This window comes from Melozone crissalis, unplaced genomic scaffold (assembly GCF_028551555.1).
Source record: "Melozone crissalis strain CALT ecotype California unplaced genomic scaffold, PUWL_Pcris_2 ptg000005l_1, whole genome shotgun sequence".
Taxonomy (NCBI): Eukaryota; Metazoa; Chordata; class Aves; order Passeriformes; family Passerellidae; genus Melozone; species Melozone crissalis.
In genome coordinates this window covers 23,992,692-24,013,844 of record NW_026535783.1, presented here as the reverse complement: position 1 = coordinate 24,013,844, position 21,153 = coordinate 23,992,692, and the positions used below count along the sequence as shown (strand labels likewise).

Genomic DNA, 21,153 nt, shown 5'->3' with positions numbered 1-21,153 from the left:
TTGGAGGCGCAGGCGATGCTGGAGGAACGGGAAAGCTTCCTGGCAGAGGTACAGAGGGAGCAGGAGAAAAGGCTGCTTGAGATGAAGCAGGATGTTGCCATCAGGCAACCTGAACAAGAAAAGATAGGAACCAGAGCCAGTCAAGAGGCAGCACAGAGTGTGAAAAGAGAGTTTGTGTGTTGCTTCGGTCTCCTCTGGGCTCCTTATGGGCACTGCTTCTGTGGACACTGTCTGTCTGAGTGGGACTGCCTCTTAGCTGGCCCGTGGTGAACATGAGGAGGAGAACAAAGTGTTTTTGGAAAGCGCGCGCACCTCAGTCTTGGTGGCCACACAAGTGGTGTGTGGGACATTGAAAGGCGTCTTCTCTTTGTTCCTGTGCAGCTCCAGGGTGAGAATGCTGCTGTCTTAGCCAAGGTGCAGCAGCTGCAATGGGAGCTAGAGCAAAGCCGGCAGCAGCTGGAGCAGCTGAGGCAGCAGCTGAATGCGGAGCGTCTGAATGGGCAGGTGAGCCTGACCAGGCAGGGTGCAGAGGGAAGGGCAGTGATGGGGGCATGAGCTGGACATCTCAGGAAAGGGGAGGCAAGGACTACTGCAGGCACTGGGAGCACAGAGCCGGGCAGGCTCCAGCGCTGTGCACCAGGAAGAAGAGTTGAGGTGAAAGAGTGAGAGCTGGGTGGAGAAGCAGAATGGAAGTGCCTACGAGACTTGGAATTGAGAAGGCTGAGCATGATGGCAGGAGCTAGTGAGACTTTTCTTGACAGAATATCAAGGACAAGATGCAGGCAGAGCTGCAGAAAGCTTGGAGCGTGATGAAGGCAGTGGAGGAGAGGTGCATAGAAGAAATGGAAAGGATGTGCAGGATCCAGCTGCAGTACAGGCTGGCAGAACAACAGCAGGTGAGTGAGAGAGCAGTAGGCACTGCAGTCATGCAACAAGTGGTCTCTGCTCTTCTCACCTTTCCCCTGCAGAGCAGCAGGTGGATGGGGGCAAGGCCCCTGACTGCCAAGCTCTGTGGTCTGCGTTGCAGCTCGCCAGCACAACACTTACTGGGCCACTGAAGCACAGCTTTGCTGCCCTGGGCATCAAAGCTAGTGCTTTGGCTGGTGGGCCAGCAATCCTGTGAATGTATTTCTGCTGGCTTCTTAGTGCCCACGTTGTTTATTGAGGAGTTTGCTCAGGTGAACGTGGTGACCCATGCACATTCTGAACAAGTTGTCCCTTTCCATGGCGAATGCAGGTCTCAGAACGGGGTGAAATTTTAAGGTCTTCTTTCCCTTTCACCATCTCTGCTATGGCTGGCTGTGACAAGCTGTAGTCTCTGACTGCTTGTTTGGCTTTGACTTGAGGTGGAAGAGTTGACAGCTCAGTGTGCAGCCAAACACCAGTGTTGTTCCTGATGGCATGCCTGTGAAATGTGCTGTCAGGGGCATCTCTGCCAGCCACTTTTCTGACACAAACAAATTTCTTGTCCCAGATGGACGAGGGCTCTGCCGTTGAAGGCGCCGCTGCAGCAGCACCCTCCGAAGAAGCCTCCCCTCCGCAGCCTGAGAACCCGAGCAGGAGCAGCTGGCTCCGCTCCGGCCAGGAGAGCGAGAAGCAGTGCCTGAGGCTGCTGAGTAAGTCCTGGGGATTTCTTGTGCAATCCAGCAGTGTATTATGGGGTGTGTGCCTCAGCATGAGCTGTAGCGCATCTTCCTCCTGACCCTGGTGTCGGGGAGACATTCTGGACTCCCTACAGGAGCCATTGTTGTGCTTGGAGGCAGCCAGGGAGCATTTTGGGGCACTCCTTTTGCCTTTGAGGGCAGCTGGGTGTGGGTGGCCTTTGCCTGAGGTTCCATGTGCGCTAAAGGCAAAAGCAGGGATTGTTTCCTGAGCAGCAGAAGGCTGCAACCTAGCCAATGACTGAGTCAGCTTGTGTGTGCTGGTCTGGCCATATTGATCATAGTAGTTGGCTTCCTAGATTGCCTTTGGACTGCATTCGGAGACAAAAGACTTCAGAGAAATTGTTTGGCTGTGGGGCTGGTTTCATACTGGTGGTGTTTTCATGACTTCTACTATTCCTTCTACAGTTTGCTTGGATAAAAATTCTACAATTTTGTTAGTGTGACCTCCTTGGAAGGAGCATCAGGTGATAGCAAAACAACAGAGGAAGGGGTCTTTTCAGCACACCCCAAATGTTAAGAAATTGTATTCTTAGAACAATCCCTGGGAATCAGAGAGCAAGAGGTGTTTTCACAGTGCAGCCAACAAAGAAAAACACAATTTGTTTTTCCAATCCCTCTTGGAGAGTTCAGTTGTATGCCTAGGGAGACGCATCAAGAGACACTTCTATGTGGCAGGGCCAGATAAAACTGCCCTGCAGGCAATTCTCAGGAGGAAGCCTGCAGCCCCTCTGCTGCATCTTCCTCCAGTAGAAGGCACTTTGTCAGGGCTAAAGCCCAGCCGGTAAATACTCTTGGGATAGTAAGGATTGGCCTCAATCCCTGCACTCTTGGAAAGCACAGCAAGGCCTTGGTGACTCTGCAGTGCAACTCAGTTGCTCCTTGCAACTGGTCATAGCTGCCAGTGCAGCGCTGTCAGAGAATAAGAAGCGGGCAGGTACAGAACAGAGCCCAGTTTACTCAGTGTCGGCCATCAGCTGTAGGGACAAGAGGTGAATGGATGGACTCCTGCTTGGCTCTGAACTCAGTGACACCCATGTTGTGTCTCGAGTGGGGTCAACAGCTTGTAGCAGTGCTCAGTCTGGCTCTGGCTTCTTCACAGTGCCTGTCAGCGGCCATTTGTGGGCTCTGCCCAGGTTTTGGTCATACCTGCCCTGCCACTGATGGCTGCTGTGACTGCAGGGGCTGGAGCCTTCCTTAGCTGTGAGGTTTCAGCAGCCACCGCGTTGCTGCAGCTTTGCCTGGACTCGTCAGAGGATCAGCATCTCGTTTGTGCAGGTGTCTGAGCCACGGCAGCGCCTGAGGAGCGGCGCTGTCCTTGTTACCCGTCTGGGCTGTGCCCTTGGGGAAGATGGGGCACGTGGCTGGTGTCCAAGGGGCCGAGGGCAGTGCCAGTGACTGCTGCAGCCCAGGCTGAAGACATGGACTTGTTGTTCTTCACTAAATGGGGAATGGGCAAAATCATCTTCAGAACTTAGCCTGCTCGTAAAAGAAGAGGGTCCTAATTCTTACAGCCATTGTTTTGGATGTAGCACAGCATGAGCTGCTGTTCTCTGAAAATGTCAAGGCATTCTTTAGGCAAACTGCTGCGAGGTAGAGGAAATCCCCTCCTCTCCTGGATTTCACTTTGCAATATTCCTTCAGCTCTGCAAAAAGCAGCTGTTGATAAAACTTCATCCCAGATGGCAGGGTGCATTGAAATCTTGGAATTCTGAAACCTTTTGTTGAACCTCACAAGAGAGTGTTATCTCTCAGGAGAATGAAGGGTCCTGATTTTTCAGCCCTCCTTCCCCCTTTGTGGACCACAAGCACTTGCCACGGTGCCAGTTCTTTTCTGGTCTCTGTCTGCTCTGACGGTTTCTCCGCGGGCTTAGTCTCCTCTTCAGAGGAGTGTGCAGAATCAGACTCTGTGCAGGCCACGTGTGTTACAGAGCTGCCTGTCTTCTTACTGCGGCTGCTCTTGTTGTTCTTGTTGACACTGTTGTTAGGCAACCGACCAGAAATTGCTCCGAGCCCCTGAGAGTGGAGCTGAGATTCTGATCCACTGGAAGTCAGGATCTCTGTTTTGAAGTTTGCTTCTTGCATTTTCTTTCTTTCAGGGAGTGTGGTGAGCGGGGCAGATCCAGAAAAGAAATACACTGGATGGAAAATTATTGGCAGGGGGTGAGTTCAGCCACGCTTACTCCTCCAGAACCATGAGTCACGTACGTGGCTGCTGGAATATCAAGAGGGAAGTCAGGCAAGCTGCAAGCATCTTCAGACCCTGGCTTTAGATTGTCCCTGTCTCAGTACTGGTCACAAGGCATCATCAAAGATAACTGCATGCTGGCAACCAATGTCTTGCCTGCCCTCAAGGAGGCACTTGCCTGTCCCTCAAGCGTGTGGCACGAGATTCCTTATTTTCCCAGCAGATCATGGTTTTGCCTGATTTTAAGTAATATGGCCCCACAACTGAAGGAAGAAAAAACTGAGAGAGCAGCTTCCCCCCTGAGAGCCGTCAGACAGCAGCTCTCAGCAGCATTTCTTTCCAGTATTTTGCTGAACACAACTTTCAGTGCTCAGGACAATAAGACAGGCTGTGTGGCGCTGCCTGAGTTTGGCAGGCAGAATCAAAAGAGAGCTCTGAGTGCAACAGGACTGTGTGTGTTTCATTGCTTGGAAAGGCGCCCCACACGCACAAGCGCAAAAAGGAAGAGGCAAAGCAAACCCTCACATCCATAGTCTAGTGTGTACATTTGAGATTTGTAGCAGCTCTTTTTTCTTCCTGTTGGACGCAGTTTGCTCTTGGACAAGCTGCATGGCAGAGGGTTGCTGGGCTGCTGTGGTATTGTCTGAAGAGTAGACAAAGGCTGGTGTTTGAGGGACGCTCCAGGCAGCAGAGAGCTCCTGCCTGGGCTGCCTTTTGCTTCTCAGCACTGAACAGCTCCTCTGTTCTTGCTGCTGTTCTGTTCCTAGGGGTTTTGGAACCGTTTATAAGGCCTTGGATGCTGCCACAGGACAAGCGGTAAGTGCCAACAGCCCTTGCAGATTTCGCAGCTCTTGAGCGCTTTCCCTTGGGATGTCATCTGTGGCCAGAGCTTTGTGTTACCGGTCTTTGCTGCAAAGGCTGCCTAGAGGCAGGCTGAAAAATGCATGGTGGACAGACTTTGTCTCGCATTCTGAATCAATGTGAGGATGGCAGTGGTGTCTTTCCAAGAAGACCATGCTGTCTTGGACTGACTGGATAAGTGTGCAGAGATTAGCTGATGGCAGCAGCCGTCATTCTGGCCCAATTCCTCTTAAGCCCAGGTTGAGACACAGATAGGATTTGCCATTATTTCCCATCACGAGGTACACTTTGAAAAGACCTAAAGAAGGAGAGGCCTTGTCTGGAGCGCACTTTTGCCTTGCAGTCCTAGGGAGCCAGGGTCACACACACACACAGACACTGGCACACGGATCAGTGAGAAGAAGTTGATGAAGAGCCTTAAGCAATACCGCCTTGTGTTGGTCCTTTGTTGCTGACATTCCATTACAGAGATGCTTTTTGTGCTGAACTGACATGCTGGTGTCTTGGAGAGTCCCATGCTCTTTGGGGCTAACCATTCAGAGTCCTGAATTCTCCTTTCTGGCTCTCAGCAAATACAACTCCATCTTCCTGGTAGCTCCTTATCCACCTGCAGTGCTGTGCTCAGCAACTGCACTTGGAGGGATGTCTACAAGGAGTCTGAAAGCCCTAAGCCCTGCTTATCACCTGGAGTGCATCCGTAGTGGTCCACAGAAAGGATTCTTCATTTTTTAATGCACTCAATCATTACACATCTAAACCGTGTTGGGGAATGCTCTTCAGAGATGCAAAATCCAGAAGAAGTTAGGATGTGCTAGGATGTTAACTTTCCTTTGAGTTGCCTTGGAGTTGTTCTTTTTCAGACAGCATTTTCTCTGTAATGGATTGGTGTATTTACTTTGGAGCACAATCAAGAATGGCAGCAGTTTCTGAAACACTGATCAAATCCCCTAGAAATGCTAACCTATTTTCCACAAGTTGAGTTTCATTTCACAGAAGCAAAATTCCTTTGGCTTGCAAAACGCGTGTAAATGATAAGAGTAGTGAGAAAGGAGGTCTCACGGAGGAGTCTGCAAGGGCTGAGAGTGCTGTTAGCACATTGTGGCTGATGCTTTAGAGTCCCTTTTCACCGAGGTGACAAGGCATCCTGGCCCGTGAGTGCACGGAGGAAGAGGCTCTTGTAATGTCTGTTCCTAACGGCTTTCAACGTCATTGTAGGTGGCCGTAAAGGAAATTAATCTCCAGCACCAGCGCTGCAAGGAAGTATTGAAAGAAATCCTGGTCATGAGGGAAATGAGGAACCCCAATATTGTCACCTACCTAGAAAGGTAAGTAGTTCTGTATTTTTATGGGAATGTCAGTTTCCATACTTGCAAGGCAAAGGTTTCAAGCACTTTCCTCTGGTGGCAGAAAATTGATCTTGCTATGAACATCAGTCCACTGCTGTATGAGGCATGGGAGGAGATTGCATTCTTCTGGTTCCTGGCAGAAATAGCTTAAAGATTGTTCTCAGAAACCTGGCTCTCTTACTAAGCCAGCAGCCTCGATGTTCACTTGCTGAATGTTCCTTTGCTGTTTTGGGGCGTGATTTTTTTTTCTGAGTGTCGGAAGAGAAGTGCTGAGAAAGCAACCCAGAAATTATTTCCCTTGTGCTGTTCCCACTATTTTCTATTGCCTTGCATGCCAAAAGGCTAGCCAAAGAGACACATTATTTGCCGGGTTTGAAGTAGTTTTTTCCTGTTGGTGACTGTCCTTTATGCAAGGCTTCCCAAAGGGTGTTGGCAGTGCTGCACCTCCACCTCCCCTGTGAAAAAGCTGTGAAAACTGTGTCTCCTTGCTGTTGGAGTTAATGGTGCAATTTGTGTATGAAGACAATGGGGCAGCTGCTGGGATGTGTCCGCTTCCAGATCTGCCTCTGCTATCACAAACTGCCGTTTTCCCCTGCTTGCCCGCTAAGCCGTCTCCTTTCCCACGGGTGTGCGATTAGATGGCACAGATTGCAAGCTCTGGATAGCCTGGGTGGAGCGTCTCTCCATTTTATTCCGTCTTCATTTCCCAGTGACCTGCAAGCAAAACTCAGCTGTAGTCTTTTCATCCGTATGGCAATTTAGCTGTGCCCATTTCGGTCTACGCTGTTGTTTTCATCTTCCAGCTACCTTGTCAATGAGTTTGTCCTGCTGGTGTTGGAGTACATGGATGGAGGCTCTTTAGCAAAAGTGGTCAGCGAGAAAAGGATGGCTGTAGGACACATGGCAACTGTCTGTCAGGAGGTAAGGGATCCTGCTTGTGCTTGGGATGCCTTGGACAGCCTCATAGTTCAAAAGCGCCGCTAAGTGAGTGATTCCGTGTTCAGAGCTTTCTTGCTGTGCCGCTCTTTTGCTTCAGAGAAGAAAGAGCATCTGGACGGAATGCCTGCCAGTGTCCCTGCCCTTACTATAGTCTGCTCTTTATCTGCTTTTGGCCTCTGTGCTCTCTGTCTCTCTTCAATTATTTTGTTTTCTGTTCTGCGCTTTGCCCCTCCAAGCCTTTGCCCAGAACCTTTCTGCATTGCCTTCTTTGCCTGTAAGCGCAAAGATGCCGGTGTGTGAGTTCTAAACCAACAGCAAAGGCAAAGAGAGACTCATCTCTCACGGGTCTCAGCTTCAAAGGAGGGCATGGCACCCACCACGGTTCTTGCTGCTGAAAACGGACAAATGACTTGAAATGTCTTTCAAATCTGCTGGCCAGGCAGCCTTACAGCCCTTTACCTCCAGTCTCCCACCTGAGAGTGATGCCCTTGGTACCCAGAGCAGGGACTTTTCCTCTTTTGGCCAACCGTTGTTTGTCCTCGGAATGGGGAGAGCGCATCGGCTGCAGCAGCGGTCATTCTGACTGGCTTTGCAGGGGACAGTCTCGAGCAGCAACTGCTGTTTCCCCCTCAAAGCCAATATGCCTTGCCTTAGAGAGATCCTGCGCTCCCAGGGTTGCAGCAGCAAGCTCTTCCTCTTGCCAGCACTCACTGCTCCTCTGAGATCCATGAATCTTCAGGAGCACTTTCCTTTTGTGCATGATGAACTCAGATCAGGCTAACTTTTGGCCTCCTGCTTCTTTTTTTCTCTCTCAGTGCCTGAAAGGCCTGGCTTTCCTTCATGCCAACCAGGTGATCCACAGAGACATCAAAAGCGACAACATCCTTCTGGGCCGGGATGGCTCCGTCAAGTTGGGTGGGTATTCTTGCTCAGGGCACAGCTGTAGGCTGCTGGGAGTCTGAAAGAGCAACAAGTATCAAGGGGAACTGTGGTTTGTGTGTGTCCCTTCCAGAGGGAGGGAGGCTACAGTGGAAACCTTCAGTGTAGATGAGGAAAAGCCACCACCCTGGGAATGGTGGTGGGTTTGTTAAATGGACAATTGCTAGTTTCCTTGGCTGCATCCCTGAGGAAAGAGAGCACAGCTGCTTTTCCAGCTCGATTCAGTACTACATTCTGAGACTTAGAGTGAGGAAATCTTTTCCTTGGTTTCCTACTTGAAGCAGTGTTTGTTTTTCTCCTCAGCTGATTTTGGCCTCTGTGCTCTGCTCACACCTGAGCAGAGTGAACGGAGGTCAATGGTGGGGACAACTTGCTGGATGGCACCCGAGGTGGTGAGAAAAGAGCCTTACGGTCCCAAAGTGGACACCTGGTCCCTTGGCATCGTGGGAATTGAAATGGCCAAAGGAGAGCCTCCTTATGTTTGGGAGACCAGTGACAGGGTAAGGTACAAATATGCTTCCGAATCCGGTATCCTTCTGGTCTGTCTCCATTAGACAAAATCCCATTCCCGCAGCTTGGATGAGTTCCAAGAAGGTCCACTCCTAAAAAGGTCCCTGCGGCTCACATCAGCTGTCAAGGCAAGACCTGTTGCCCCTTGGAATAGCTGGAGTTGCACTGGGGCCTTTTCACTTTTGGGGAAGAAGGCTCGTCTCTAACCATCTGCTAGGCAAGGAATTGCCACTGCAGACTGGGGCTGAAAAGAAGGGGTCTAGGTGAGCACTGAAGGCTGTGGAAGAATCACGTAGAGTCTTGTGTTTCCTTTCACTTCAGGCTAACCGCCTGATAGGCACGCAAGGCATACCAGATCTGCACGAGCTCAGCCTACCCCCTGCCTTGTGTGAATTTCTGGGCTGCTGCCTGCAGATGGATGTGGACAGGCGAGGCTCTGCCAAGGAACTTCTGCAGGTACAAGGCAAAGGGGCTGCAGGCCAAAGAGCTGCTCCCTGTCTGGGTTTGCTCCTCGGCCCAACTCCAGGGCATCAGATGGGCCCCCCACAGGGTAATCTCTGCTCTGGCAGCTTTTCAAATGAGAACCAAGTAGGATCCAAGACTAGTTAAGGTTAGAAGGGAGTGGTGGAGGTCATCTAGTCCAAACCCCCTGCCACTGGCAAGGACATCTTCAAATAGGTCCGGTTGCTCAGAGCCCCAGCTCACCTGACCTTGAATGCTGACAGCGGGGCACCTCCCAGCTCTCTGGGCAGCCTGAGCCAGTGTTTCAGCACTCTCCTCATAATGAGTTTCTTCCTTAGAGCCTTTCTGAATTGACTCTCTTTTAGTTTAAAACCATTCTCCCTTGTTCTCTCAATTGGCCCTGCTAATAGATATGTCGCCATCTTTCTTCTAGGCCCCTTCAAATATTGAAAGGTCCCCTTGGAGACCTTGCCCTTCTGCAAGCTAAACAAGCCCAATTCTCACAGCCATTCCTCAGAGGAGAGCTCCCACCTTCTGGTCATTGCTGAGGCCCCCTTTTGCTCTCAGCTGCTGTTTTCAGGTTTAGCTGGTAGCAAAGGAACTGAAGTACAGCAGTGCTGGGGAAGGAGGCCTGCAGTGGGGCTTGAAGAACACAACAAAAGCACTCCCTGCCAAGCGCTTCTAGATTGGTCTGTGGGAAGGTGGGGCCTTTGCGGGGGCTGACTGAGCATCCAAGGGCATCCAGTTTGTCCTTCCTGCCCCACTCTTAGAGGCTTCTGCCAGCCAAAGAGAGACAGCTGAGCAGGATTTGTGCCAGCCTCACGTGCTGCCTGGCCCGCTCAAGTAGATGAGAACCACTGCAGCTTTGCTGCCACCTTTTGTGGCAGACAGGCAGCTGGCGACCGCGCCACTTCCTTGGCTCTCCCTGCTGTGAAGGAAGATGCCAGCCAGGCCAGGAGGAGGGGGGCATGCCAAGGCAGACACTGCTCTCCTTGCAAGCCAGAGCTGAGTCCATCTGCGCTCTGCCCCTTCTGTCGGTGTGTTTCTGGGCCCTAGAAGAACCCAGCTTGACCCTGTTAGAAACTCAGTTTGGAAAATAATGGTTCCTTCTCCCTTGGTCTCTTTTAATTTGGTTGCTTTGGTTTCTTTTTCCCTTTGGGCAGCATCCATTTCTCAAGCTAGCGGAGCCTCTCTTCAGCCTCCTCTGAGAGCCTGATTGCTGTCATCCCTGCAGCAAAGTAATGCAGGAAGCAGAGGAGATGACAAGGACCGCTTCAGCACAAAGAGAACGGAGCCTCTGAGAACAGGCAGGAATCCTGGGGAGAGAGGGCCCAGCAAACAGGCAGACTGAGACAGAGCGGGAAAAGAAGGTGCCACCTCCTGTTCTCCCATCTGCTGGTCCTTCTAATTTTCTGCTTAGGACAGCATAGCTGGAGGGCACAAAGTCACTAATGTTGTGCAGATTTGAGCAAGGCAGGAGTGGCATTGCAGGCGTGAAGGGAATGGGAAGGCCAGAGCTGTGTCTCAGGAGGAGGGAGCTCCCACAGGATGCCACCGGCAGAGCCAGGCTAGAGCTGTGGGAGACGGCTGGATGTTCCCAGCTGCGGAGGAGGTGCCTGAAGCGGCTGGAAACATCCTGTGCATTCTTTGACCCATGGAGCAGGGTGCTGCGTGTGTGCTTGTCTGGCCAAATTGTTCAGAATAGTTGGCTTCCCGGTTTCCTTTTAGACTCCTGCCTTGTTGGCAGTCACTGGAAACAAAATTCTTGAGAGAAATGGATTGGCTTTGGGGCTGGTGGCATACTGGTGTTGTATCATGACTGTTTCATGACTTCTACTATTCCTCCTACAGATCACCATGCAACTCTCCACTCCAGATGCTTTTCAAATGAAAAGGAAGGAAAGAGGCAGTGAATCAATTGGAGAAGTGGAGCACATGACCAGGAGCACTTCAGGATTCCTTTCTCCGATGCCAGCTCGGAGCCCACCTCAGAAGAAAAATCCTAGACATCCACAAGCCATTTGGAAGAATCCCTTCCTTGACCATTCCAGGCACACCTCTGTGGCTCATTGGTGTACCCATGACTGGCAGCAAAGAGGGGGAATGTCCAGTGCCACAGCCAGCTTGGGCCGTTTAAGGTTGACCCATGAGATGCCAGGACCGTGAGCCAAGGCCTGGGTGGGCTCACCTAGAAATTGTGTGCAGACTTGGAGGCAGGTGCCACAGGCAAAGTCCATCAGTTTTGCCTGTCCGCTGGCCAGGTGGAGGAGGATGTTGTCAGCTTTGATGTCCCTGTGCAGGACCTCGCAGCTGCTGCAGTGCCTCACAGCCTCCAGCACATGGCGGAACAGCCCCCGCCCCAGTCTGCCGACAGGAATGCCGGCACACGAAGGAAATCAAAGAGGTCGTGGGATCGCTCTGGGCGCTTCATCACCAACAAGAAGTTTTGGCAGCGCCTAAACCAATCCAGGAGCTGGACAACACCATGCAACCCAGTGGACACCCAGCCCAGCAGTTTGATCTCCAGGGGCACGCAGGAGTTGGGCTGCTGGAAGACCACGATGCTGTCAGTGGGACTGATGCCGTGGCAGGGCTCTGGAAGCTCTCAGCCAGCCTGGGATGCTCTGTGCCCTCTGCTAATCGCCCTTTGCTCTCCCTCGAGGCGTGCTGGCGGCTTCCACCCTGCCGAGCCTCAGCTTATCCCGCCCAGCACAAGCTGGTTTCTGCTGCTGACCCCACTCCCTCACCAGCTCACCCCAAAGATGGGTGCAATCCCCTGACACACATTTGACGGCCACCTGCTAGCCAAGGGGAGCAGCGGGCTGAGCTTCCAGCCCGCTCTGCCGAGCCCCATCCTCCTCCCCCCTCACCCTCCTCTGCCCCCCGCCAGACCCCCACTCACCGGGGCGCTGTGCTCCAGGCACGTCCCCTTGCAGACGCTGCCGAAGCCGCCGCGCCCCAGCAGAGAGCCCAGCCGGTTTCACCCCTGCAGGGCCTCCTGTGCCTTCCCTGGGGCCAAACGCGGCTGGCAGCGCTCGGCCCGGGTCCAGGAACGGCCCCCGACCGCCCCTCAAGTGTCCCAGGACAGGCAGCTCTGTCTGAATGGGGCACCCTATTTCTCCTGAGCTCTATCACCAGCTGTCCTAAGCAGAAATGGCAAGTTTGGAAAGAAATTGAAATCTATGCCTTAAATGTCAGACACGCTCAGGAGACCCATTAGACAGTCCGAGGTGTGCTTCTGAAGGAGACATTTCACCCTGGCTGCAATAAGCACGCAATCTTCTCTTGGAAGATCTCAACTTTTATCTGATTAAAACTTCTGAAATGGAAAATTTGAAATCTGAGTGCGATTCCTTTATTCCTACTGATGTGGACACTGAAGTTTTACAGCCTTCACTGAAGAGCCTTCAGAGCGGCAGGATCCTTTGAGCTACGGGTTATGGACTGAAGGAGAGGATTGTGCTGCTTTGGGACGGAGGAGAACTTTCCAGGCTCTCTTTTGTGTTAGCTGTAGAGAAGGTTTGGTTGCTAGGCATGAACTGACAGAGCAACCCAGAGCTGCTGCTATTGTGATGTCAGTGCAGAGCTGCCACGTCACAGCGTGGTCATCAGGAGGTTGCCCTGGTGCAGGCAAGGCCTCAACGTCCAGAACAGCTGTTGGCGTTCTCGTTGCAGGAGGATCCTGTTCAGAGGAGTTCTCTGCCAACAGTCTGTGCCCTGAAAAGGGAGTCTTTTTCTTTTGCCTGCCGTTGTACGAGTCGGCGCAGACTCGTCTAGGCATCCTTTTGTTTCCCCTGCGGTTGTAGGGTCTGCAGACACCTACAGGTGTCTTTTTATTTTCCTTTTCTTGTTGTACGGTCTGCAGACTTGTGCAGGTGTCGTTTGTTTTTTCGCTTCTGTTTGTACAGTCCGCAGAGTGCCGCGGGTCTCCTTTTTTCTTCTTTTCCTTGCACAGTCTGGGGACTTGTGCAAGTGAGTTTTCCTTCCATTTTTGTTTTACGGCCCGACGACTGAAGCAGCCCTGCTGAAACGATGGAGCGAGTCCGTAGAGCAGTCAGCAGGGCTTTTTCAGCGATATCAGCCCGCAAAATTGTTAGCGGTCTGAGACGTAAGTAGAAGTTTTTTCCTTGGGGGCAGAACAATGAAAGAAAAGTGCCATCAAGATGCCATAACTTTGGTAAAGCTCCTGGCAACAGTTTCAGCCAAAAAGGGGGTGTCCCTTGTCCAGCAGGGTGTGGACAACTTCCAAAATGCAGACTTGGAAGAGTTGTGCAGGTGTCCTTCTGAAAACTGTGCAGTTCTCTGAGGAACTTAAGGAAGGCATCGTTTTTCTGCATTCCCTCCTTAAAGGACGTGCCTCTCTAACTGGCCCCCCTCTGTGCGCTACAAGAGGGATTGGCTTTGCAGTGAAGGGCAAACTGCTGAGCAGATAGTGTGGGCTCCTGAACCCCAGCTCTGGGCCTGTGCTGTGTCCAAACAAAGCTGCAAGCGCCAAGAGGGGTTCAGTGGAAGCTTTTGTGGGGAATTGTTTACAGCAACCACGGGGCACATGCTGCATGCAATTTACAAAAAGAAAAGGAAGTGCAGGAAGGAGAAGAGAAGGAAGCTGCTTTAGTTGTAGGGGGGACAAAGAGCTCCAATGCAGGCAGTGACTGCTAAGGAACAATTTGCATCTTCCTGGCCCCAAGTCTCTAGTTCCTTAGTGGCAAAGCCGAGCAAAAGGTAGACGCAGCCTAGGATACTGGCATGCAGTCCTGCTTGCTGGGCTACAGAACTGCTGCTCCCGGTAGGGAGGTTGTGAAAGGAAAATGCTCTCTGCTTGGCTGGCCTGGTTCTGTGGCATTCCTCAGCACCAGCAGTCTTGTAACAGCACCTGGTTTGTTCTCTCTTGCCGCGGCAGGTCGCCTCAGAGGTGGAAGGAGTCAAGTCTACGGTTCGGTGAGTGGGACGGGCACCCTTGACATTCCTGGTGCCTGAGGATTATGCAGCAAGCTGCGGGCTTGGCCTGTTGTAGTTGAGTCCAGGCTGGCAGGCCAAAGGAAAGTCCACACCAGTCCACGTCTGCATGTGCACTACCAAAAGAATTCCCTCAGTTTCTTCCTTTTCCGTTGAAGAGGCTTTAACTAATGTAACTGATGAAACTACGTTTAGCTGACAGAAGGCTACATGCTGATTGTAGCCTGGCTGAAATATCTCCTTCAGAAGCACATGGAGTCCTGTTGAAACATTAGTCTCATCAGCCCACTTGAAATGAGTATTAGAGACTGAGGATCCCATCTGTATTGAAATTCATGGCTTCTCATTAGGACCACTGGTGATAGAGCTCATGAGAAATAAGGTTCTCTATGACAGCTTACTGCCTGTCCCTCATGCTGCTCTCTGTCTGCAGAGCACCACAGTAGCAGCCGCAGCAGCAGAAGCTGCTCTGGCTCGCTCTCTTCCACCAGAGGGTAAAGGGGAGGCAAAGCACAACAAACCTCCAACTGTGTTGTCAGTCCAGGCCTGAGCATCCTGCAGCAATCAGTGGCAGCTTTGGTTGTTTCAGTGCAAAGCTTTGGTGCAGTGCAGAGCTGGGTGTTTCTGAGCAGGCAGCACTTGCCCTTTGTGGCTGAAGATGCTGAGGGCTGGAGTTCTGCCATGACCTAGCGCTTCAGCCCAGCCACTGACACGTGGGAAATGGGGTCTGAACTCTCACATGCAGGCATCATTTTCCTGCCATTCTGACAGGGACTGTGAACTTGCCTTGGTGTCAAAATAGCTGCAGCGTGATGTCCTTTAGTGCTGCTGGGGAGAAAGTGAGCCCCGTTGTGCACAGTGTGTGTGCAGGCTCCCTGCTGCCAGCAGAGAGAGCGGTGCCAAGGCGCAGTTCACAGCCTTGTGGGGAGCACAGGAGCCACCGTTGCTGCAGGGACTTGCCCATCTCCAAGCACTGTCTAAGGAGCTACAGTCTCTTCTTTGACTACACCCTTAACTTTGACAAGAGCCAAGTATGCTGAGAATCCTGAGCAGCTCTGCATGGCTGAGACATTCCAGAAGGGCTGGAATGCAGTTCCTATTGGCTGCTTCCTAATGCTTGAAATCCTGAGGGGAAGCCTTTTGACCAGAGCTGAGCAGGGAAATATTCCCTGCTTCCATCCTGAGCCATTCCAAGCAACACAGGCTTAGTTGGTTACCCACATAAACAGCCCCACACAACAGCTTTTGCCTTCAGGTGAGCTGTGTGTGGCCGCTTGTTGCTTCTTGCAGCTCTCAGGAGCCAACTTCCCTGCTCCTTATTGCTTGTTTTCCTTTTCCATGTCCATTCCTTGCAGGCCCCGCTAGGAGAGCTTCTTGCCTCTCAGAACTCCTCGGCCCAGGCGGGAAAGGCAGAGAGGGAGCAGAGCACAGATAGAGTGTGCAGTGCCCAGCAGTTCAGGTGTGTGTTAAGCTTTCTCGCTTTCTCTGAGCAGGGTTGGGCATTGCTGGGCTTCAGGAGGTTCAGAGTCAAAGAAGAAATGTGGCTTTCTCATGGTTTGACTTGCTCAGCATAGACAGGGGAAGGCAATCTGTGGGCGGGTGTGGCTGCCTCCTGGGACTCACTTCTCCAACCTTCTCAAACCTTGACAAAAAGTATGCTGAACTGGACCAGAGGAAAAGCAAGGGAGGTTCAGGCTGGGTTGATGGAAAGGAAACCTTTGGACTGCAGAGGCAGCAGAACAAGTGCCTCAAAGAGCTTTTGCAGGTTCCACCCTTGGAAATTTGGAAACCCCAGCTGGATAGGGCCTTGAGCGGCCTGTCCAGATGCCATAGCTGACTCCAAGTGCTTGGAGCTGAAGATGGGCCTAGAGGCTCCCTGGGGTCCCTGCCAGGCTAAACCATCTTGGGATCCTTTGATTATTGGATTGGAAATTTGTACCCACGTTCTCCCCAGGCTACAGCTTGCGGGCTCTTTCCTTGTTGCGCTAGTGAAAGCAAGAGTAATTGTGGGAGTGCTCATCTGGACTTACCAGGCCTCTCTTAGCCAAAGAGGAACTTTTGCAAGTCCGGTATCCGCTGTATCAGAGAGGAGCACTAGCAGGCAGGAAGCTGCTAAGCTGAGAGTACCTGAGCATTCTGGAAATGTTTGGTGGCTTCTGAAAGCTAATTTGACTTCCTCCCTGGTGATTCTTTCACCTGCAGAAATGACAAAGAGAGATGGTGGTCTAGAGAGGGAATGGCAGCACTCTCTTGAGGTGGAAGTAGAGGGCTGTTGGAAGGCCCCGAGACTGCCCTGTGAGGGACATGGTGTGTAGCCCTGGTCTTCTTGCAAGGAGACTGTGTTTCAATTAAAGGCTTGCTTGTCTGTCCCCTTGTTGTAGAGGGAAGGAGGTGGCTGCATTTGAGAGCAGGCGCCACTCCTCACGAGAGAGGGCCTTGCAAGTGGCAGCAGAGACAGCAGAGGAACCAGAGCTTGCGAGGAACCTGCTGAAGGAAGAGGTTCCTCTGGCGGTGCCAAAGGTACGCTCACCTTATTCCTAGGCAGCACTTATGGGACAGGGAGCTGCCCCTAGCAAGACCGCCCCAAAGGCTGCTTCTGGCAGCAAGCCAAGACTGAGACTGTGCTGTTGTTGTTCCTCTTGAAAAATGGTGCCCCCTCCACTTCCAGGTTTGCCGCCGGCAGCGGCCAGCCCACAGGGGTCTGGAGAAGCTGCTCCAGGAGTTCTCTCGCCAAGGGCACACACTGCCCCGGGGGTGCAGAGACAAGGCGGCACAGGCACAAGAGAACGCTGCCCTGGAAGCCCGACTGGCAGCCACGGAGCGGGAGCTACGAGGCCTTTCAGAGCAGCTGGCAGAGGCCAGGTAAGGGCAGGGAGGAGCACCTGGGTGGGACATTATTGAGGGTCTGGAATGACAAAGGGGGTGAGCATTAAGTCAGGATTTACTGCCTCCTGTTTGCACTGCAGATGTGTCTCTGTCTGAGAAGTGAAGAGACAAGAGAAAAAAGAAAAGGATACTGTCACCTGAGTGTTACTTTTCTGACAGCTCCAGCTGTCAAAGCTCTTCTGGGCGCCCGCCTGGGACCCCCTTGCACATTCCTGGGCCATGTGCAAAGCAAGCCATCTAGGCACTGATATGAGAACTAGGGAAACTGTGCAGATGTTTGCTGATATCAGGAATTTCCCACAGGCTTTGGTTTCTCCTTCAGTGCATCTTCACTTCAATCTTTCTTTGCCAAGTAGTTGGACATGGCATTTTCAGAATTCAAGGCTCTTACATGTGAATGTTATCAGTAGGGTGCTGATGCTTCAGGTGAAAGCTGCAGGGTTGAGCTGATAATCTTGAGACCCTTCTGACATAACTCTTGTCAGTTATGGTGCAGGAACCTGGAGTTGCTTACAATGGAGCAGCAGAAGGCGGCAAAGGTCTTGTGGCTTCTCGACAATGTCCAGGGATTCTTGCTGAGCACTTGTCCACCCACCTCTGTTACCTGTCAAGGTCCTCAGGCAGCTCCCTTCTTAAAGAGTATCAAGACATTTGGGCATTGCTGGCTCAGTTTACCAAAAATCAAGGGAGCAAGCATTCTTGCTCATGAAAATCCAGTAATTGAAATGGCAGGATACCTGACATCCCTCCTCCAAGACAGTGCCAACCAATTTGGATAAAACCTAGTTCTGGTTTCTTACTCACACTTGTAGAAGGTGGAGCTTTCATATATCATTCCTTTAGTCCCTTTGAGTCACTTTGAGAGCATCTGGTAAACAAAGTATCTCTACGTGCACTAGGAATAACAGTAAACATTGAGGAGGCAGTGCTCAGGAGAACACTGGCTTCTGTCCCCCTGCAGAGTGACTTGGAAGGGCTGATGAGCTCAGGGCTCTGAGCACGGGCTGGGCTTTTGCTTGTTGGCAGAGACTTTGTGGGCACAGCCACCCATGAGGACTGTGTCTGGCAACAGCAATTTGAGCACTGACTGCTGAGCTCAAACTCAGCTGGCCTTTCTGCGCTGGGCTAGGTCATGAGGAAAAGCTGGCCAACCACCTGGATGGTCCTGCTTTGCTATTTTAAGTAACAGAAACAATCTTGCTGGAGCTGAGTTTCCATGCACGCCCTTTTCCATGCTCAGGACATGTAACTGAAGGTATGTCCAACTGGAGAAACTGCCCCTGTGTGCCAGGAACAATTTCTCCTCATCTTCACACCTTGTAGGTCAGAGAAGGAGAGCCTGCAAAGCAGCCTGCTGCAGGCTCAGCAGCACGTATCGGAGCTGGAGATCACCAGGAGCCGTCTGGAAGCCCAAGTGCGCACGGCCACACGGGCCCAGGAGGTGATACTCGGTGAGAGCCTGGTGTACTTTGTTTCTGGTGATGGCCCAGCCTAGTGCAGTTGCTCCAAAGGCAGCTCTGTCCACAGGGCTCCTGAGGAGGAAGGGAACTGAGCACAGGTCCCTCCTTGCCTGAGACTGAAAGGGCTTAAGGTCAGTAGAGTCTCCGCTTGTGTAGTCTCTGACTGTTGCCGTTTGTCATGTTTGCAGAGGATGTGAAGGGCCTCCGTCAGGAGCTGCAAGCTGTAAGATCTCTCAGCAAGCAGCAATGTGAAGAAATGGCTCAAGAGCTCCGCTGGGCAGAAGAGCAGTGCTGCAAGGCTCTCAGACACTGGCAATCTGCTCAGAAAGAGGAAAAAAGGAAGCTCCAGCAAGAAATGGTAAGCGACAATATGCACGGAAGTTTTCAGGCCAACTTGGTGGGCTGGCTTAGCAGAAGAGCAGCCTGGGTGACATGGCTGCAAGCATCTGCTGCAGTCTACACATTGCTGGGCTACACACAGCAGAGGGCTTCAAGGGCTCCTACTAGAAAGCCTGTGAAGACCAAGAGGATGGTGCCGGGACAGTACCTGCAGCCTCGCTTTCAGGCTGGGTGTAAGCCAAGTTCCCCAGAGAGCTGGGTGGTTGCCACCCAAAGCATGGCAGCGAAGGATCTTGCCCACAGCCTGGTGCCATGCAGCAGACGGCTGCTGACCTTGCTGCACTCTGCAGTCCCAGCAACTGGGTTCCTTGCATTCTGTCCTTCCACGGTGGACAGAGAGTCTCCCCTTTGGGCTTGAAGCATACGCAACAGGCCCCGTGTTGCTGGTATTCCAGCTGGTGGCCTGTCTTGTGACTAGGGCATTGGGGTGCTGGCTTCCGCCTCATGCTGCAGTCCACCTGCAGGTTTTCCTTGATCCTAGGGCTGCGGCACTTTGAGAAGACAGCCTGTGAGAGCAGGCAGAAATCCTGAGGAGACAGGGGCTAGGAAACAGGCAGCCCTCAGAGTGGGGAAGGAAGGCGGAATCTCCTTTCCTTCCACCTGCTGACCCTCCTGTGAAGTTCCTGGTTAGAAGTGCTGGAGGGCACAAAGCCACTACTGGGGACTCTTCAGGTGGGGGGCTTGTGGGAGGGATGAAGCTGTCATTTTTTTCTTTGGGGAGCACGGCTGGGACTTCATCTGGAAGTGTCTCTTCCTCTCCTCAGAAGCAATGTCTGGAACGGCAGCGCTTGGAGGCGCAGGCGATGCTGGAGGAACGGGAAAGCTTCCTGGCAGAGGTACAGAGGGAGCAGGAGAAAAGGCTGCTTGAGATGAAGCAGGATGTTGCCATCAGGCAACCTGAACAAGAAAAGATAGGAACCAGAGCCAGTCAAGAGGCAGCACAGAGTGTGAAAAGAGAGTTTGTGTGTTGCTTCGGTCTCCTCTGGGCTCCTTATGGGCACTGCTTCTGTGGACACTGTCTGTCTGAGTGGGACTGCCTCTTAGCTGGCCCGTGGTGAACATGAGGAGGAGAACAAAGTGTTTTTGGAAAGCGCGCGCACCTCAGTCTTGGTGGCCACACAAGTGGTGTGTGGGACATTGAAAGGCGTCTTCTCTTTGTTCCTGTGCAGCTCCAGGGTGAGAATGCTGCTGTCTTAGCCAAGGTGCAGCAGCTGCAATGGGAGCTAGAGCAAAGCCGGCAGCAGCTGGAGCAGCTGAGGCAGCAGCTGAATGCGGAGCGTCTGAATGGGCAGGTGAGCCTGACCAGGCAGGGTGCAGAGGGAAGGGCAGTGATGGGGGCATGAGCTGGACATCTCAGGAAAGGGGAGGCAAGGACTACTGCAGGCACTGGGAGCACAGAGCCGGGCAGGCTCCAGCGCTGTGCACCAGGAAGAAGAGTTGAGGTGAAAGAGTGAGAGCTGGGTGGAGAAGCAGAATGGAAGTGCCTACGAGACTTGGAATTGAGAAGGCTGAGCATGATGGCAGGAGCTAGTGAGACTTTTCTTGACAGAATATCAAGGACAAGATGCAGGCAGAGCTGCAGAAAGCTTGGAGCGTGATGAAGGCAGTGGAGGAGAGGTGCATAGAAGAAATGGAAAGGATGTGCAGGATCCAGCTGCAGTACAGGCTGGCAGAACAACAGCAGGTGAGTGAGAGAGCAGTAGGCACTGCAGTCATGCAACAAGTGGTCTCTGCTCTTCTCACCTTTCCCCTGCAGAGCAGCAGGTGGATGGGGGCAAGGCCCCTGACTGCCAAGCTCTGTGGTCTGCGTTGCAGCTCGCCAGCACAACACTTACTGGGCCACTGAAGCACAGCTTTGCTGCCCTGGGCATCAAAGCTAGTGCTTTGGCTGGTGGGCCAGCAATCCTGTGAATGTATTTCTGCTGGCTTCTTAGTGCCCACTTTGTTTATTGAGGAGTTTGCTCAGGTGAACGTGGTGACCCATGCACATTCTGAACAAGTTGTCCCTTTCCATGGCGAATGCAGGTCTCAGAACGGGGTGAAATTTTAAGGTCTTCTTTCCCTTTCACCATCTCTGCTATGGCTGGCTGTGACAAGCTGTAGTCTCTGACTGCTTGTTTGGCTTTGACTTGAGGTGGAAGAGTTGACAGCTCAGTGTGCAGCCAAACACCAGTGTTGTTCCTGATGGCATGCCTGTGAAATGTGCTGTCAGGGGCATCTCTGCCAGCCACTTTTCTGACACAAACAAATTTCTTGTCCCAGATGGACGAGGGCTCTGCCGTTGAAGGCGCCGCTGCAGCAGCACCCTCCGAAGAAGCCTCCCCTCCGCAGCCTGAGAACCCGAGCAGGAGCAGCTGGCTCCGCTCCGGCCAGGAGAGCGAGAAGCAGTGCCTGAGGCTGCTGAATAAGTCCTGGGGATTTCTTGTGCAATCCAGCAGTGTATTATGGGGTGTGTGCCTCAGCATGAGCTGTAGCGCATCTTCCTCCTGACCCTGGTGTCGGGGAGACATTCTGGACTCCCTACAGGAGCCATTGTTGTGCTTGGA

General features: G+C 52.4%; 1 protein-coding gene across 1 annotated transcript; it reads left to right on the top strand.

The window, feature by feature from the left end:
- The first annotated feature begins 15 nt into the window (after positions 1-15).
- On the top strand, positions 16-20,518 carry LOC128945557 (serine/threonine-protein kinase 3-like). The gene is made up of 13 exons (XM_054289303.1): positions 16-48; positions 5,926-6,035; positions 6,860-6,977; positions 7,811-7,910; positions 8,238-8,434; positions 8,489-8,572; positions 13,807-13,844; positions 16,244-16,382; positions 16,531-16,719; positions 18,109-18,199; positions 18,397-18,566; positions 19,372-19,443; positions 20,423-20,518. The coding sequence occupies exons 1-13, from the start codon at positions 16-18 to the stop codon at positions 20,516-20,518; spliced, it is 1,437 nt and encodes a 478-aa protein (XP_054145278.1).
- Positions 20,519-21,153: the final 635 nt, after the last annotated feature.

Coding starts and splice junctions, on each gene's coding strand:
- LOC128945557 (XM_054289303.1), top strand. CDS start 16: ATGCTGGAGGAACGGGAAAGCTTCCTGGCAGAG. Junction 49..5,925: donor GGGAAAGCTTCCTGGCAGAG/GTACAGAGGGAG, acceptor ACGTCATTGTAG/GTGGCCGTAAAGGAAATTAA. Junction 18,200..18,396: donor GGCCCAGGAGGTGATACTCG/GTGAGAGCCTGG, acceptor TCATGTTTGCAG/AGGATGTGAAGGGCCTCCGT.